The sequence below is a fragment of the Myzus persicae genome, unplaced genomic scaffold (assembly GCF_001856785.1).
Source record: "Myzus persicae strain clone G006 unplaced genomic scaffold, MPER_G0061.0, whole genome shotgun sequence".
NCBI lineage: Eukaryota > Metazoa > Arthropoda > Insecta > Hemiptera > Aphididae > Myzus > Myzus persicae.
The window spans coordinates 824,441-843,538 of record NW_019103978.1 but is presented as its reverse complement, the minus strand read 5'-3'; the positions used below and the strand labels follow the sequence as shown (position 1 = coordinate 843,538).

The window sequence follows — 19,098 nt, the reverse complement described above, 5'->3', positions numbered from 1 at the left end:
TACCATGTCCATTTTTCCCTTTAATAGTTCTTTTATTCAAATTCTTATTCTTGGAATTTTTAAGTAGACCTAAAGACTATATTTTCAAACTTCTGATATTTTTTGTAGCCTGTGTTGATACAAACTTCTATTTTCCAAATGAGAACCCCCCCCTTTTTTTACTAAAAATTATTTAGCTGATGATTTTTGTGAAAATGCTAATGTAGGTATCTTAATCAAAATTCCAATAAGTAATTTCTGAGCTATAGCAATAAAGCTTGTAAAATTGCAATAGCTGTATAAATGTTTATACTAATGATAATAATTCTTAAAATGATTTTATAAAAATAAAAAACTATATGTAACCTTAGATATAGTATTTACTATTTATTGTACTTGGATCATTTTTACAAATTATTTACATTGATAAATCAATAGGAATTGCTCACTTTTTCAAATCGTCTAGGCCCCCTTCCCTATGTACTTAACTAATTACCATTGACATGTTATCCTTAAGACACTGAGTTACAGTTGAACATAAAAATACTAACTTTTCCAAGAAAAAATTACTTGGGAATACGTTTATCGTTACATGGTATTTTTAAAAAATTGGCCTTCTTAGCACTCCTGCCATAAAGTGTCATAAAATGAAGACACAAAAATGTCTTAATATTTTATATTTTTGAGCGGAAGATTTGAGGTGACCACACCTCTAGTGTCTACTTCACGACGTGTTGCGTGTTGTAAGTTGTAATAACAAAATTTCGGAGTAGCATAATATCATGGTAGTAGTAGTTGAATGTAGCAGTAGTCGTATGACCCCTTTTGAACATACAAATATACAATATTGTTCTACGATGATAACAAGTATGTCCCATAGAGTAATATTACTCTATGGTATGTCCATGAACTATGAAGATCGCGATTTAAGATACAGACTAAGGTCTTCTAGTCTTCATCACGGACTAAGATATACCTTATATTTATATATCTTGTATGATATCTTAGTCCATGGGTATATCACAATATATTCCAGTACACAGTCTTAGAAGACGTCCGTGCTCCAGTGTATTCAGATTACTTTCGGTTGGTTCACAATTTAAGATAGTGGTAACCTAACCTGTGATAATATCGTGGGTTGTTTATTATTATTATTATTTTATGCAGTGGATCACGACTACATAATATTTACAATAAATTCAATATTGCACTGGAAAACGTTGGTACCACTGCCCGGTGATTGTTTTTCTTCTTTAGTATCGAGTCTCGACACTTCTAGAATATTCTTCGACTTCGATTGTTTAGGACACAATTCCGACTACCGATTCATTTTGGTTTTTCAAATCGTTTGAAGTTGCGACACTTCCTCGTGTACTGTGATTCAGTACTGCAGTATAATAAACTAGTATTCACCGAGCTATTCAAAAATTATAGTTTCTTTAGAGTTTCATATTCAAAATTCATTATAACCTTCGTTTTTAAATCGAATCAACTGAATCTTTTGAATTATGGTAAGCATAGTCGTAAATTTAATTAAACTTACCCACATATAAGAACTCGTATTTGAAACGACACTTTATTTACTAACAAATAGACAATAATTAGATATTTATAATGAGTTTGAACACATTATCGAAAAAAAATATATTCACTTTGGCTCATACATGTGGTTAAACCATTTTTATCGTTTAAGGCGTTGGATTTGAAAGATAAAGGTAATGCTGCCTTGGCAATCGGAGATTATGAACAAGCTATTGAACATTACACTCAAGCTATTGCGCTAGACCCCAACAACCATGTACTTTTTAGTAACAGATCTGCCGCATATGCTAAGCAAGGCAATTACCAAAATGCGTTGGAAGATGCTGAAAAGACCGTGTCCATTAAACCAGATTGGCCTAAAGTATGTTGATATAAATATGTTTATTGTTCGTAATGCCTAATTTCTATTGTCTTATACTTATTAATTTCTTGTAGGGATATTCAAGAAAAGGAACAGCCTTGTCATTTTTGGGTCGTAAAGACGACGCTGCCAAAGCATATGGAGATGGTTTAAAGTTTGACCCTTCTAATCAGCAGTTGCTTGATGGCTTGAGAGAAGTGAAACAATCACAACCTGCTTTTGGAGGCAATAACATGTTTCCTACAGAAAGTTTTTTGAAACTTGCACAGGATCCCAGAACTAAGGATTTGATTAATGACCAGCAGTTCATGAGTCTACTTATGGAATGTCAGAAAGACCCTCAAAAATTAATGTGAGTTGATATAATGACTGTATGATACCTTCCTGATAATAGTTTTGGGATTTCAATCTCCTAATCAGGCATCCCCAGAAAATGATTTATTTCAAATATACTAAAAGTAACAGTCATTCCAACTTTTTGTAGAATACTCACAGGGCCAGATTTGATGGACAGTTTTAAGGGAACTTGCCCCAGGCAACGGATGGTTGGGGGAGGGGGGGCAAATGGAATACAAAATACTAAAAAAAAATACATTGATTTGTATTTACAATTTATTTGATTTGGGCTGAAAAATTAACAATTCGATATGTCACATGACATTGGGGCATCCAGCTAACAGCGCCGTTCTAATACCTGAAAACCCAAGTTTGATAATATGGAACATGGATCTATGTATCACCGTATTATATTATTATTATACTCCACGCTCAGCCAAAATAACTTCCTCCTCTGCACTAATTAAATTACTTTTATAAAAATATCATACAATTTCTTAGTCATATTTTAGACTTTCTTAGTTCAAAATTTTTTTTTGTATTCTATGATTTTTATATCATTGAATTCAAATGTAACTCATTTGTTACAGCGACTCATCACCCCCATTTAAGTACTTACTGTCAGCAGAGCAGTACCTACTAGAGCACTTTTTTTTCTTCAAATATTGCCTTTAGATTTTAAAATATTTTTTTAATGCATTCTGTTCGAAATTGAAATTTGAACAAAAATGTGTTGATATTTAAAAATTACGATAAAAATAAAATATTAAGAAATTAATGTGCTTATTTTTGCGTAATAAAATTGTATTAATATTATTGTTGTCTTTAAATGAATTTTGAAATTTGTGATACATGAACAGCGGTATTTCTAACTTGAAATAAACATGTATAAGGGAGATACCTAGTTATAACGTATAAGTTAGAACATTTAAATTTATTTTCCTTAATTACTTAGATACTGGGTATTTTATTACTCCTATAGGGATCTGAAAGTCGAAATCTGGCCCTGAGTACACAATTAGTATTTGGCTTATAATCAATTACCTAACTTAATTATAATTAGATTCACTCATAATAATATTTGGTATATTACGCATAACAGCATACATGTACACAGTACTAGTTAACAATCATTAGCTCTTTTCAATAGTTACTAATAATTGGTTGGTAGGTGTAACATTGAAACATTAAAAAAAATGATTTTTAGTAAGTTTCCCCACTTGATTCAATAATTTACTGGAATAACAAAACAACTGTAAGTGTGTAGAAAACATAATGCCATTGATTATACATAATCAATGACAATAACATTAATCTTACACATGATAGCATTACCTACAACAGGTGAAACTACTCGGCACATGTTAAGATCATGACTGGGTGGCGGACCGTTTAGCGTCCGTTATGCTCAGCCAATTTTTCATTGGTTCCCCAGACATCTGGTCACAGTTATACAGCTCCATACACTGTGGTGGAGTGAGTTCTATTTCTTTGTAATTACGGGCACGTCTGTTGACAAATGAAGCGTTCCGTATACAAAACTGGTAACTGCCACTATGGTGAGCGGTGCAGTGGAGGAAGTTGCTGTAGATGCGCGAATGGTCATGTTATTAAAATGCGCCGAGTATATTATAAGTTTACAATATGTGTTGTTCCAAGAATTTCAGACTTTTGTTGAAATTTATAATATATATCATAGTTATCATTAGAGGTCGGATTTTTATGATTTTACATATTTGTTTCTAGTTTATGCAGTTAAATGGGAGTGAGAAATCTTTACGAATCATGAAACACAGAATTCACAGGAAAAAATTTATTTTGCATAAAAAAGCATATTTTAGAGGTTAGAGAATATTTAACACGTTAGAGAATATTTGGGAATATTTTTGTGATACCCGGCATATAATGAACATATTTCACGCATATCAGCATTTGATAAATACAATGTTCACTAAATGATTTATTTCCGGATTTTAATAAAAATTAATCTCCAGGTATTCCTTATCGATTGCGAAAGCACAACGGTTATTTCGTTAGCTGTCACGACTATACATCGAACAATATAAAGTAATTAATTGTTATTGTAAAATTAATTTAATTAAATATTTTTAAAACCAAATTAATAAAAAATTAATTTAAACTGTTTTTTTTTTTTTTATATCAAAAGAATATTTTGCATATTTAAGGACATAAAACATCATATATCTGGTATTTTAAAGGAATATTTAGAGAATATATTGCTTATTTTATGTGACATACAAACATCATATTTTAAGGATTTTAAAAGAATATAAATCCGACCTCTAGTTATCATCTTCTGTTTACTAACACCAAACCACAAGTAAACAAGACCAGCATGCAATGCATATATATTGTAAATCAAACATTATATTTGGGCATACATTTAAGTATGCTATAAACAGTTGATATGATTAACAACATTAAATAAATCCATTTAATAATAATTGAAAGTTAACAGTGTATTTTGTATAAATATGTAGGTAATATTCAGGTATATATAGAAGCTTACTCATAATGTTAATTCAACTTTTAATCTCAATGGTACTGAATATTTCATTAGTACTTTAAATACACCTTCAGTAAACTAGCAAATAATTTTATAATAATAACAATAAATAATTCTTAAATTAGTGCCTCATTTGTTATTTGTCCAAAAATCATTTTTTGTACCTGAGCAATTGTTATCGTTTGTATCAATCATACTTGTGGTTTAGGGAATTTAATTATTTAAGTCATTGTATAACATGATTAGTATTTTTTATTAAATTACAATTTTCCAATTATAGCATGAATATGCAGGATCCTAGAATATCAGCTGCATTAAGTGTAATGATGGGTATTAATTTAATGGGAGAAGATGATAAAATGGATACTGATCCATCACCTCCACCTCCTCCAAAACAAAAAAGAGAACCAACACCGCCACCACCTGAAAAATCCGAAGATGAAAGTTTAACAGAAGAACAAAAAGAGGTAATTAAGATATAAATTAAGCATCATCTCCTAAGGTTAAAACTATTGTATAGTGTATAGTCTATTCAAAATAAGAAAGGTAATCCGGGTGGCAACCTGTTAACGCTGGACAGCGGTCAGATGATTCTTCCACCAAGTCAACAACCTAGTTCGGCATTTAGAACAAAGCCACACCCTTAAGCACAAGTCGGCCACAAGGTACCTTTCTTATTCTGAATAGAGTATAGATTCTATCTCCAGACATAAGTGAATTTTGAATTAGTGATTTGTAGTATTGTACTGTTAGTGTAAAGTTATTTAAATTTTGCAGCGTTTTGATTGCACATGTTCTAGAGCCTCTGGTTCAAAACGTTCACCAGGCTATTTTTCTGAAAACAACCATAGTTATTACTTGTAAAGCAAACATGCTGTCTTATATATCAACTTAATTTATTTTTGAATGTTTTTATAATCCTTTATTTTGTTCCAACACTTGTATTGTTTTTTCATAATGTAGACAAATAATTGTGTATGGGGTATAACTATCATCAGCCATTTTTATGTTTTTTTTGTGTAGGCTAAAAAAGAAAAAGATTTGGGTAATGAAGAATACAAACAAAAAAACTTTGAAGCAGCCCTTGTACATTACAATAAAGCTATTGAGTTGGAACCTACAAACATGACATTTTACAATAATGTTGCTGGTAAGACGCTACAATTATTAAAAATATATTTATAAAATCACATAGGCATGATTTACACTGTACATTTTACACCACAATATATTTATTTAATCTAAACTGTGATAGTTTATACTACGTTGTTAGTAGCAACGTGATCTTTCAACTCCTTTATAGTTTCAAAGTATGAAAGACATTATTTCATACATTTTTATTAATGTTACGCCAATTAATATTTCATGCAACTAAGATTAAATTATTGAAATGATAGCAACAAGCCAACAACATACCTACTTACATGGTAATTTAATAAAATACGGTTTCAAATATTATAAGAACATTTATCTTTTGTCCATAAATAGATCACATATTAGATTTATCTACATGTAAGAATTACAGGGTTGGTAAACTTACTTAATTTATTGCAACTGGTTACAAGTTACTCTAAAACTATGTAACTAGTTGTTTAGTTACAGGTTACTCTAAAACCATGTAACTAGTTACAGGTTACTAGATGCTTTTATTTTGTGTTACTAGGTGCAAGTTACATTTAAATTTAAAAGTCATATTGGTAAATGTTTAAAGAATTATTTTCAAGTCTTGGGCTATGTACAATTAAGTTATGGTTGTTTTGTTAAGGAAAAAAATGTACCAATCACAATCATACAATCGCTGATTATCCGCTGATAATTGTGAAAACCAAAATGATTGAATCAAATGTTTTTACTCTTTTATTGCATTTGCAATCCCACTTGTGAATTATCAAAGCACTATATAATTTTTAATTGTGACTTGTAAAAAAGTTAAGAAAATTTGTAACTTCTTGCAAGTTACAAATGCAAATAATGATGAATAACTTGTTAAAAATTCCAAGAGTAATCGACTTACATGTCCTTTGGGGGGCCGTTGAAAATTATTCATGGGCTGTAATTTGGAGATCCCTGTTCTAAACAATGTGTTTGTGTTTTCATTGCAATTTTATGGTACTCGGTTACTGTATGTTGTTACCTTGACAGTAATGTACAAACGTGATAGCTGGCTTAGGTGCAGGTCATTATGACCACAATTTATACCTAATATATTTTCCTTTTAATAGTTTTATAATTAAACTTGTAACCATAATATAACTTTAATAACCTTTTTATAAAATGTATATATCCAATAATTTTGACCATGGTGCGATGTAACTGGGTTACAATTTAAAATGTTAAATCGACAGTTATATGTATATGTCACACACTGTAAAATATATCCATTAGTACTAACTTTATTTTAATCTTTTGAATTTATATAGCTGTTTACTTTGAACAAAAAGAATATAAAAAATGCATTGAGCAGTGTGAAAAAGCAGTTGAAGTAGGGCGAGAAAATAGAGCAGATTTCAAATTAATTGCCAAAGCTTTTTCTAGAATTGGAAATGCTTATAAAAAACTTGAGGTGAGTTCTTTCATAATATGCATTTATATATACTTTTCAATACTAAGTATTACTTTTTATTTAGGACTACAAAAGTGCAAAAACATATTTTCAAAAATCAATGTCAGAACACAGAACTCCAGAAGTAAAGACTATTATTTCTCAACTAGAGAAAAAAATAAAAGAAGAAGATCGCAAAGCATATGTGGACCCAGTAAAAGCTGAAGAAGCTAAAGAAAAAGGAAATGAATTTTTCAATAAAGGTAATTATTATTTAATATGTTAAAAAAATATATAATTTTTCTGTGTGATTGCCTGACAAAAATTTTAAAAATGGATTTTGATTCATTAACGAACTCCGTTTTAATTGGTGCAATTTTTATTATTTCTTGTTTTTTCAACTGAAATATTAATGAATAAAAACATGGCAAAATGTATCCATAAATATAAATAATATTTTAAGATATCTTAGTGATAAATGTATGATCTTGGATATTTTATTGAAACCCGTTTAATAAAGAAACAGATCTTCCTTATTATCGTTCGACCTTTTATATTTTTGTTCAATTTATAAAATGATTAATTATATTAATTGTATAATAGTATAATTAAATTTAAGTAGTTGAATAAATATTTAATGGTTTTTACAAGAAAGTAGGAAATAATTTATGGACAGTAAATTCATTCACACGATTTTATATATTGTCCTTGATTGCCCCCAACCCGTTGAGTGTTTATAGTTTTGACCGTGATTCACAGTGATTTGTATAATGAAGTCATGTAAATGTATGGAATTAATTTAAGTATGATAAGTACCTGGATAAAAAATTATGAAATTTGTGTTTTATTGATGTTGCTTATTATATAAAAATATAAGGTATGCAATGATTATCGTTTTATAGCTAGTCATGTTCAAATTCCTTTTAATTAATATATATTAAAAGATCATATCATGATTTAAATATTTTTAGATATTAATTTGACAATGTGTGTTTTTTTATTTTTGTGTCTGGAGCACTTTTTTTTAGTAGAAAAATGTTCTGATTTTTAACTCTAAGGGAGATTTCTGGTAGCAAATCGGCTGTAGTTGGTAGTTTTGTTAGGTCAAAATTTAAAACTCACTAGGTATTTTTTTTTTAATAGTCATTTTAAAGGTAGACCACATACTATATTCATAACATTGCTGGTGACAGCCTGCTGCAAGACAGCTCTATACAACACCTAATTTTAAAATATTAAATTCAATTTTTAGAAAGAAATTGGTTGATTGATGAATAAAAACATGGCATTTCAATACATTTTATACTTTAATTATTGTATTAGGTATAAAATAATTAATTTCTGGAATATTTAAAATTGCCTTGAATAAAACATATATTAAGTAGGATTAGCCAGTACCAGTTCTTGGTTCTTAGAGAATTGGAGTAACCGATAATTAATTGTTCTGGCAGGATTATTTATCATACGGTTCTTTCTAGTTTTTCTTATGGTCACACTGTTTAATGTTTTTATTTAAACGTGATGTGATACTGTGCCGATAACTTACCTTTAAATGATAAATTTAGTATATAAATTAATAATTTATAGCTAATATTTGTCTTATAATAACATTAATATTAAGAAAAAATTTTACAAATGTATTATTTTATTTTTATACTCAATAGCATTATGCAGTAACACGTGTTATTACAATTGCCTAAAGAATATTCTTTAAAAAATTGCTCTTCTAACTCCCTTATTACTTAAATAATAGTATAGAATATTTGTATGGGTAATGATGTAAAATTGAATATAATATAAAATACTTCAATAGTTTTATTTTAACATTATCATCTGTCGAAAGAAATAACCTAATTCAATTATTTTTTAAGGTCAATTTGCCGATGCTGTTAAATTTTATAGTGAAGCAATTATGCGTAACCCTGATGAACCTAAATATTATAGTAATCGAGCTGCTTGCTATACCAAATTAGCTGCTTTTGATCTTGGCTTAAAAGACTGCGAAAAATGTGTTGAATTGGATCCTAAATTTTGTAAGCATATTTTATTTAAATTAATAAAAAAATAATTTTATGGTTATGATTGTATTTTATTTTCATATTACAGTAAAAGGATGGATAAGGAAAGGTAAAATTTTACAAGGTATGCAACAATCTTCAAAAGCATTAACAGCATATCAAAAAGCGTTGGAAATAGATTCATCTAATACTGTAAGTTAATGGATTTTATTTGATCAATTCATGTATATATATTATATTATATATGAATATTGTAGGAAGCCTTGGAAGGTTACCGGTCATGTTCTATAGCTGCAAACTCGGATCCTGAAGAAATGCGCAAGCGTGCGATGTCTGATCCTGAAGTTCAAGATATTATTAGAGACCCTGCAATGCGTCTTATACTTGAACAAATGCAAAATGACCCTAAAGCTTTAAGCGAGTAAGTTAATTAATAGTAAATATTACTTAATTATGAGTTTTGTACTTAATTAATATTTTTTTTTTTTTAAATATTTTTTAGTCATTTGAAAAATCCAGATATTGCTAGTAAGATCCAAAAATTGATCGAGTCTGGATTAATCGCCATTCGTTAAATTTAGAAATAATGGTCATGTCTGTTCATCTTACACTACTTTAAATGCTTTTTTATAAATTTATATTATATTTTTTGAAGTTTATTTCCAATAATATAATATACAGTTAGGTATGATGATAATTAAATTACAATATATGAAATATGTGACTTACATGTCTTAAATTATAATATTAGGGTTATTTTAATACTGTTTAAAAATATTTTTCAACTTTTATATGATGTTCTAAAAGTGTAATTGTGAACTTAGTGTCGATTGATGTTGATAAAAACAATATGCTATAGATTTACACAATTGCCTTAAATAAAAAATTATGAACTATGAAGTTAATCATTTAAAAAGATGAATATTATATACTAAATCCAATTATTTTAGGTTATACAACTTATTGAATTTTGTTAAGCTTAATAATATTAGTAAAAGTAAAAATGATAGTTGACATTATAATTACTTAAAAATTTTAAATTTAAAAAAAAAGAATGTGTTTTTAAGTACAATTATATTTTATTCAAAACAAATATTTTTAAGTCTTATAATTCATCTTAACGTAAAGTATGTCTAATAGTATTGAACATTTTAATAATTTTACTTCCGATGAAGAATTTGTAAAATTACTATTTATTTATTTTTTTAGTTAATATGTGATAGTTATTTAATCATAATATATCATATTTTTTTTTACATTTTGCTTCTCTACAAAATAGTATGTATCCAATTATACATGTGTGAAAAAGACTTATTATTTAAATCTAAATATATGTAAATTAGATTTAAAGGATATCATTTCACCATTTTATGATATTGCATATGGGTAAGATTTTGTAATTCTAAAATATTTGAAAAACTGAATGCAACATTGTGTGGTATAGTGCACATCATGTAATATCTACCATGGACTTAAATTGAGTATCCATAATATGGTAATACTATCCTTGACTTCTAGTATACTGTCTTCATATTCTGTGTTAACCACACGGCTTACCACAATAAACTGAATATCTTAACATACTGAACTATTCCACCGTGTGTTAGGTGGTTATTAATGATAAATGAAATGGTTTTATCTAAACAACATTTAATCTGGTGAATATAGGAGTGTTTATAACTCATCGTGTTCCATATATTTAATACATAAGTAACTTAAGTTATAGATTCGTGTACGACACGGTGAGTTGTGAACAGTAAAATTGTTGAGACAGAATGTGGAAACAATGTAACCGCTATTACCTTAATTCTTTAACTAGTCTCCTGTACATCAGAAATTTATTATTTTTTAATGAGATATGGAAGCACTGATAAATGTTATTTGCATGATGTAATTTGTATTTTCAGTATGAATTTTGAGCTAACTATTACTAACGTGCACAACCATATCGAATAAAAAAGTACTGTTTCAGGTATTCATTGCAAAATAATAATATTGAATGACAAGTTTTTATAACACAATACCGTAAAATGCATTATGATTTATGATCATAAATCACTGTGCTGTTATAACAACACAGTTCATTTTTCCTGTTAGATTAATCAGGAATTTTAGAAAAATGAATAGTATGACATCGATGCTATGCAAATTTAATCATGTTCGTTAAAATCAAGGTGGGCCATTACCATAGCATAATATTAAAATATTCTTCATAATCTTTTGTTAGTTTATTTATAACAGAAAATGTAAATGCATAGTAAAGAAACATAAAAAGTTATTGTATAATAACTTATGTTATATTCAATGAAACATAATTATGTAGGGTAGGTGATGTAGTCAGGATTTTATTGTACCTAGGGGCTCTTTTAGACCTTAAGTGCGAATGGGTGGGGTAATGTATTGATCTTTAAATATATAAATGTGCATTGCAAAAATATTGTATGGCTTAATTTTCACAGGATACAAATTTTGTTAACGAGTATGGAGCATAGATCTCATACTTTCTTTTAGACACTATTGGCCCTACTGGAGAGATGATTGTTGGGGTTTAAACATTTTCTCGCATTACGCTTAACAATAACTTTTTCTGTCTGCGACTGGTCCTCCTTATAAATCAGTGGCCTCAGTTTGGCCCTCCCAGTTGTATGATTCTGGCTCCACTGGTTATAATCATAAATTCAAGCAGAAGTGTTATAGTGACATAGTGTATAATGAAATGTACAAAAACATAATATAATAATTAATATATTTTATATATTTAATATATCCAACTAAATAATGTCTAGTGTATAGATTTTACTTAACATTCTAGTCAGTCTTTACAATAAATCCAACAGTTAAAAAAATAATGTTTTTAAAGATTAAAATTAAAATATATATATATATATATGTGAATATAATTTTTTAGTGGTTAGTATGAATAACATTTATACTCTCAACTTATAACAATAGACTTATAGTAAACATTATAAGACATGTGGAAAAAAAAAGAAAAACATAAGCTCATGCTTTTAAGCGATCGTGCATACATATTTTCACAACATTTTTATCTCAACATGCATTGGACTATGCAGAGTAGTAGATAATTAACAACATATGTTCATTCAGTCTTGAATTTGATTAAAAATTGTTTTTCGTTTTTGAAATTGACATTTAGAAAATCATTTAAATTTTGATTGAATTTGATTTTTCTAAAAATAAAAACAAACAGGTATTTAACATAGTAATTAAAGATACATTTCTTAGAATTTTTTTTCAATTTAGAAAAGTAATAAGAACTAAACAATCATTATTATTACCAGTCCTTCTAGTGATTTTTTGTTTGTCCTAACTAGTTGTTGTCTTTCTTTCGTTCTTCTTTTACTTTCTAAGAGCCTGAAATTGTGTACATAAATTATTAAGCATTATACATAAATGCACCTTAACTAAAATATAATTGACTATAAATGATAACTATTACTTTTCTTTAACTATTCGTTGTTGTTCCATATTCCAAAAGTCTTTGAAGTCAGTACAGAATGGTAACCACAATGGGAAAAAATCTTTTGGTGCAACATCTAAGAGACTTTTACTGGTTTTTGGTTGGAACTGATAAAATCGCATTAGCTTAATAAACCTAGAAAAAAACAAAACTTTTATATTACCAAACCATTGTTTTCAAACAATGCATTGGAGTATATTATAACACAATGTAAAACATTTCATAAAATTGTACTCTTACAGTTTTTTACTTTCTTCTAAATTCTCATGTTCATTTTCTAGTTGTCTGTGCGCTGTTGAAAATATACAACTTATATTAATACGTTTCTAATTTAAGTTTGGGTTCATTGTATAACTTGGAATTTTTAAAATACCAACTTGGCAATTTAAATTTGTAAAGTATTTGAATTTTTTTTTGAATTTACATCATTATTTTATATTATATTATTATTTCTTAAATAAAAGTAATTGTTAGTTTATGTTTGAAAAATACTCCAAGCTAAGCAATAAAAATACTTAGAATAATTAGTTCAGATATACCCATAGAAATAAACGATTCCATTTTTGTTTTGAATGGTTCCAAACTATCATAAGCTGATGACAATATTACTTTGTCAGCTTTTTTCTTGCAACCTACAAAAAAAATAAACATTAAATGATCACTTAAAATAATTTTTGTGAATAAATATATTATAATACTAACCAGCCAGTTTAATTTTTAATTCTTTAAGACCTTGTTGTAGGTCGTCAAATGTTACGTGTGCTGCTCGATCTACATCACTGGGCTCCGGCACAGGTAATGTTTCTTTCATTGGCTCTTTACATTCATTAATGTATGTTTGTACAATAAAATGTAACAGAGTCATCGAGTTATCTATAAAACAGTCAGTAGTCAGTAAGTACTGGCATAAATCTAGGCATTTGTGCATTGTACATTCATTGTTTGTGCACAGCACCAGCGTGCTTCACCATTATGGGAATAAATAATATATTTTGGAGTGAAGTGTACAGATGATTACCTATCTATGAGAATGTAGACTTATCGTTTAATCATTTACCTGCTTATTAGGTTCCATTATGAAATGTACAATAATTTTTGTAAGGTAAGAAACTATCTATAGGTAGGTATCAAAGAGCTAGAATTGTTTAGTTTTTTTTATGTGAAAATTGATAAAAAATAGTTTTATTAACCTAACCTTGAATAATGTTTTAGTTAGATTTAGAGTATAGTAATGAATAAATGAATAATGTATATTGGTTTTACAATGATGAATTTTATATTTATTTTATATTTTTTTTGTGTAACGCCAAAATTTGAAGTACCTAGTAAAAATGCCATTTTCAACAATGAAGAATAATTCCCGGTAGCAAATTTAATCTAGATAAATGGTAGGTACTTTAGGAGGTTTAAAGTACCTAATTTTTAAAAAAATTAAGAAAAACAAACAAAAAAAAAATGGGAAAATGAAAATATTTATGTAAACCAGTTTTTGACAAAATCGATTTTGTTGTAAGTAATTCAAAAATAAATAGCAGTAGATGCCTAAATTATAATATATAGTACCTACCTTTCAGGTACCTAGGCTACTTGTAATGTTCATCAAATATTTATATTTATATTTTTTATATTTTATATTTATATTAGTAATTTCTAGACATGATGTAGGTAATCTCAAAATATTTTGAGTTATTAATGGACATTTGAAATTTTAGACTTTTTTAACTTCATATCGATGATGGTTCATTAATTGTTCTTAAAAAAATATTTCAAAAATACTCCATAATCAAAATTATTTTATAGCATTCGAAGTTATAACTATAATAGGTTCCTAGCAATAAATAATAAAATGTTAAAATATTGGTACTCAGTAACATTGCTGACACATTCTATGCCTTGGTTCAGAATTATTTTTTGTATTCAATAATTTATCATAACATGCATAAATTCGAATTTAACATATTATTAACTACAGAAATATACTCAATTATGACACTCGGAACATTCTACACAACAAAACGTAAATAAATTTTCTTTACCTTTGCTTTTAACATCTCGAAGTTTGGGTAAGATTTCCAAACCGAATCCGTCTGCTTGACCACGTTGCCGATTACCTCCATTCATGTAATTCCCCAACGCTAATATGATGGCCAAGACTTTTTTTAAATTCTCGGATGTCATCAAGAACTATGTAATAATAAAAATCACAAGAATGTATCAATATATTTTTATATAATTTATAGTAAGTAGGTATGTAAAATAGTTTTATTTTGTATACAATTTACCCCAGAAGTTACTTTCATGTTATTCAATTTGTTTGCTATGTTGTTCAAGGCGTCATTGAAATCAGATTGGAATATCAAACACGCAACTCTCTCACCAAAATGTGGTATTTCACTAAGCTCTAACAGAAACTGTTCTGGTTTGTCGAGTGGCTGATCTGGATGTGATGCCACATGACCTTTAATCAATCTCAATTCTTCTTCTGTCGCTGACTGTTTAACAACAACATAGGTACTCAAAATATATTTAACTCGAAAAATTCCAATAATGGTAGGTACGTTATCATACGTGATTACATACTCGATACTTACCACTTCATAAATCTGTTGAAGTACTTCAACGCTCACTACAGACGTATCGAAATTGTAAAGAGCTGAAAAACAGATATCAATAATGTTTAAAGCCATATAAATGTTGGTAAAATATAATTATTATTTACCATTTTCGATTTCAGAAAAATCCAAATGTAAACTCTGGGCTAATATGCCTACATTTCGCGATCTCTTAGTGTCCAACAACTGTTTAAATTCCTATACAATTCAGCAAATATTTAGAGAGAATATATTTTTTTTCATACATTTTTATTAACGAGACTCTGCACTCGGTGCAACTCACCTCTATCTTTTTTTTCAGTTGAACTTTTTTTTTTGCTAATTTTGGTTCTACTGCTTGTCGAGAGAAAAGCTGCGAAAACTCGTTTATATTCGGTATTGGGGCTTCTTCTAAATCACTCCACAGTGGTTTTAAACTATACACCATACAAGTCCACATTCAGTTTTTTGAACATTTTACAGTGTCTATATTTTTATATTTACCAATCCGGTGAATCTGGAGTAGTTGGTGTGTATGTTTCTATAATAGGATCTTTCAAAATAACTCTTGTCCAATATAAAGGTCTCATAGGTACCGGTGGAGTTATTGGCTTTTTACGTAGTACTATTTTAATATGAACATTTAACTTATACATTTATTTAATTAACAAAATATATTCAGTGAAGTACTCACGATCGCGTTGAGCGTTCCATCCACCAATAGGTGGAGCAGGAAATGGCGTTGGACCAGTCATCGGAGGCGGAGGTGGTGGAGGCCCATTGAATCCAGAAACTGATTTATTTAATAATGGCGGTGGTGGTGGTGGAATACCACTTGGCGTGCTATATGATATAGGTGAAGGCGGAGGGGGCGTATAATTTACAGAAGGTTGAAAAAGAGGTGGTAGTGGTGGTGGCGGTGGTGGCGGAATAGTACTCCTAGCGGGTTGTGGTAACGGAGGGGGCGGTGGAATTATTATTCCAGAAAGTTCTGGTAGAGGAGGCGGAGGTGGAATTATACTCCCAGTAATTTGGGTTTGAGAAAGAAGAAGAGGTGGTGGTGATGATGATGTGGGTGGTGGTGGTGGTGGCGGTGGTGGTGGTGGAGGTGGAATTATACTTTCTGTAGGAAGTTGTGGTGGAGAAGGAATAGGAAGCGAAATACTGATTTCTGTTATAGGATGAAATGTTACTGGGGGGACAGTACTTTCTGAAAGCGTTGAAGGGTTATTGTAATTTTTAGCCGATAACGATGTTGTATCTGTTGTTTCGGAAAGTTGATTGTCGTTATCGATGAGTGATAAAGTGGAATCTGGAGGTATTTGTTTCTCGGTTATTGCATCGGTTTCTTCTTTAAAAACTAATGCATTTGCCGAAAAATCACATTTAATAGCTTCTATGGCGACTTCGGGTGAACTTAGTGAATCGGCACTTTGAATAATCGTACTATTATCAATCGTACTATTATCATTTGAATCAAAAATTGGTGTTAAGCCACCGAAAACGATCTTATTAAGAGAGGAACTTTTTGGTGTTGTTATTGGGGACAACCCGTTGTACGTTGGATCATTCACACCGACGGGAGTATAAAACACAGTGGAATCGCCACCATTAGAACTAGGCAGTGAAGATGGAGTATCTTTGGAATTTTGTTTAGGTGTTGATGAAATTGATGTCCTTTTGGTTGGTGATTGGATACCATTCACTTTTTTTATGAACGTTTCATCAGGTGTAGGTGTATTTCCATTAATTTGTTTGACAGGGATATTTGACTGGTCTATTGATAGAGTCGAAAATTTATCAGATAACGAAGATAATGACTTTTTTCGTCTTATTGGTAAACTAGTGGGTTTAGGACTTTTAGTTTGTGGATAATCAGATATATTTTCCAAATCTTGCATGTTTTCCTTGTGTATTGCTTCTATGCCGTTTTTAAACGGTGACTAAAATATTTATAAAAATAATTTTACTATAATAATGACTTATCAAACGAAAGTTATGGTTTATGAATTACATTATACATAATAAATAGTTACTTAGTAAATGTTTCGATAACAGAACATTAAACAAAGTGAGTAGGTACAATAAATACGGATATGTTGTATTATATAAGTATATGATATATTAATACCTGTTTTGAAACAGTTTTGTTTTGTATTTCTTGTAGTTCTTCTGAATTCGAATGCGTTTGAGACGTTGGTCCATCTTTACCGTTTTCAGTACCACCTTTGAAAAATTATTAAACAAAATATATTAATATTTAAATAGAAACAATACATACGCATATATTATGTTCAATATAAATGAATAATACCCAAACTTTTGTCCGTTAACCATGTCGGTTGTCCAATACGTCCCGGAGACGATGATGGAGAGCTAATCAGTTCAGAACGAGCCCAGTAGTACATGTGGTCCAACTAAGTATAAAACACAAATGTATATTTAATTAGCTGTAATATAAGTTTCGCATGAGTTAGTTGCGTATAATATATTATATAAAGATCACTCGTTGGTGGGATCATATTATAGTCACAATATTATATTACAATTAAAATAATACCATTGTTTAAGTATGAAAAGTTAGTGCATATTCTATTGATACAGAAATATAATATAGTCTTGTGGGATGTCATTTGAAAAACCTAATACTATTTTATGAAAAACGCCCACAGACTTCCCACATTATGCCTATCGATTAAGACATATTTTTGCTTTTTAAAAGTTATCAAATTTCGAAAATATAGGTAAGGATTATTTAATGTTTGTTGTTGAAATTAGTAACATTAAACGCAACGAGTCATTAAAATGATCAAACAATAATCATTATTCTGAATGAACATCAATTGTGTCATGTGCGAGGTAACTAAATAATATAGTATGACTATCGTATATTACACTTATATATGCTTTCAGAAACAGTTAAAATTACAATAATCTTTTAACGCTGTAAAGATGAACTATGCATTTCGTAAGGAAGGTAGTTTTATGGAGTTATTGTGTATAAATGATAATTTTTCAAGGCTGTTATTACGAGACCTGTGTAGGTATTCTAAACCGGTAATAATTTAGTTGTTATTGATTTTATTGCTTAAGTAAGAGGACCGAGAATACCGAAGACGAAAGTTGATCTATAGTCTCGTCTATATAGTTATCGTTTAAAATGATTCAGTGTTTGTCATAAATAGAGCATGTACACTACCCAAAGGTCCTTGATAAATATAATAAAATAAAATGGAAGACCCGAGGATAAATCATTATTAACATTTTCTTTAAAACACGAACATATAGGTTAGTCATAATTACGTATCTGCGTTTCTAACGTATCTTTTAGTATCAATATTTTTATTGGTATTTCATGCATAGTACATACGTGTTTATGTTTTAATCAATTCAACACGTTAATTGTTTTCTTACTAAAAAAATTAGACTTCCGCAGAGATTACCTATACTTTTGAATAATTTCTTAATATTTCATGCATTTAATTTATGTATGTTTTTAGACATTAAAAAATATTAAGGGATCTCGGTTTTAATAATGGTTTTTACGTCGACTTAAACTGTGTACTTAGTACAAGTTGAAATTGCTAGTCTCACAGGTAAACACTGAAACACCATTGCAGAATTATGTTTGTCTGTATCTACATTTAACAAATTATTAATTAAAAATTACTCTTCTATACATTTTTAGCTTTAAAACAAATATACATGGGTACCTATACTT

The 19,098-nt window shown here is 29.0% G+C and overlaps 2 protein-coding genes across 2 annotated transcripts in view; one reads left to right on the top strand and one right to left on the bottom strand.

Moving 5' to 3' along the window:
• Window positions 1–1,249: 1,249 nt before the first annotated feature.
• Window positions 1,250–10,221, top strand: LOC111037153 (stress-induced-phosphoprotein 1). The gene is made up of 11 exons (XM_022319535.1): window positions 1,250–1,490; window positions 1,673–1,882; window positions 1,957–2,234; window positions 5,026–5,212; window positions 5,769–5,895; window positions 7,166–7,308; window positions 7,373–7,550; window positions 9,159–9,320; window positions 9,394–9,497; window positions 9,563–9,726; window positions 9,808–10,221. Exons 1-11 carry the CDS (start codon window positions 1,488–1,490, stop codon window positions 9,878–9,880), a joined length of 1,629 nt encoding a protein of 542 aa, XP_022175227.1. The 5' UTR covers window positions 1,250–1,487; the 3' UTR covers window positions 9,881–10,221.
• A 2,108-nt stretch (window positions 10,222–12,329) lies between these two features.
• Window positions 12,330–19,098, bottom strand: part of LOC111037142 (formin-2) — a 46,455-nt gene continuing 39,686 nt past the window's right edge. The window contains exons 5-19 of the mRNA XM_022319523.1: window positions 17,692–17,794; window positions 17,509–17,603; window positions 16,072–17,320; window positions 15,882–16,002; window positions 15,682–15,814; window positions 15,506–15,596; window positions 15,378–15,439; window positions 15,069–15,278; window positions 14,823–14,970; window positions 13,489–13,659; window positions 13,326–13,418; window positions 13,027–13,078; window positions 12,766–12,921; window positions 12,605–12,680; window positions 12,330–12,496 (exon numbers count right to left, since the gene is read on the bottom strand). Of these exons, the coding sequence (XP_022175215.1) occupies window positions 12,467–12,496; window positions 12,605–12,680; window positions 12,766–12,921; window positions 13,027–13,078; window positions 13,326–13,418; window positions 13,489–13,659; window positions 14,823–14,970; window positions 15,069–15,278; window positions 15,378–15,439; window positions 15,506–15,596; window positions 15,682–15,814; window positions 15,882–16,002; window positions 16,072–17,320; window positions 17,509–17,603; window positions 17,692–17,794 (2,790 nt within the window). The 3' untranslated portion in view covers window positions 12,330–12,466. The remainder of the gene's footprint in view (window positions 12,497–12,604; window positions 12,681–12,765; window positions 12,922–13,026; window positions 13,079–13,325; window positions 13,419–13,488; window positions 13,660–14,822; window positions 14,971–15,068; window positions 15,279–15,377; window positions 15,440–15,505; window positions 15,597–15,681; window positions 15,815–15,881; window positions 16,003–16,071; window positions 17,321–17,508; window positions 17,604–17,691; window positions 17,795–19,098) is intronic.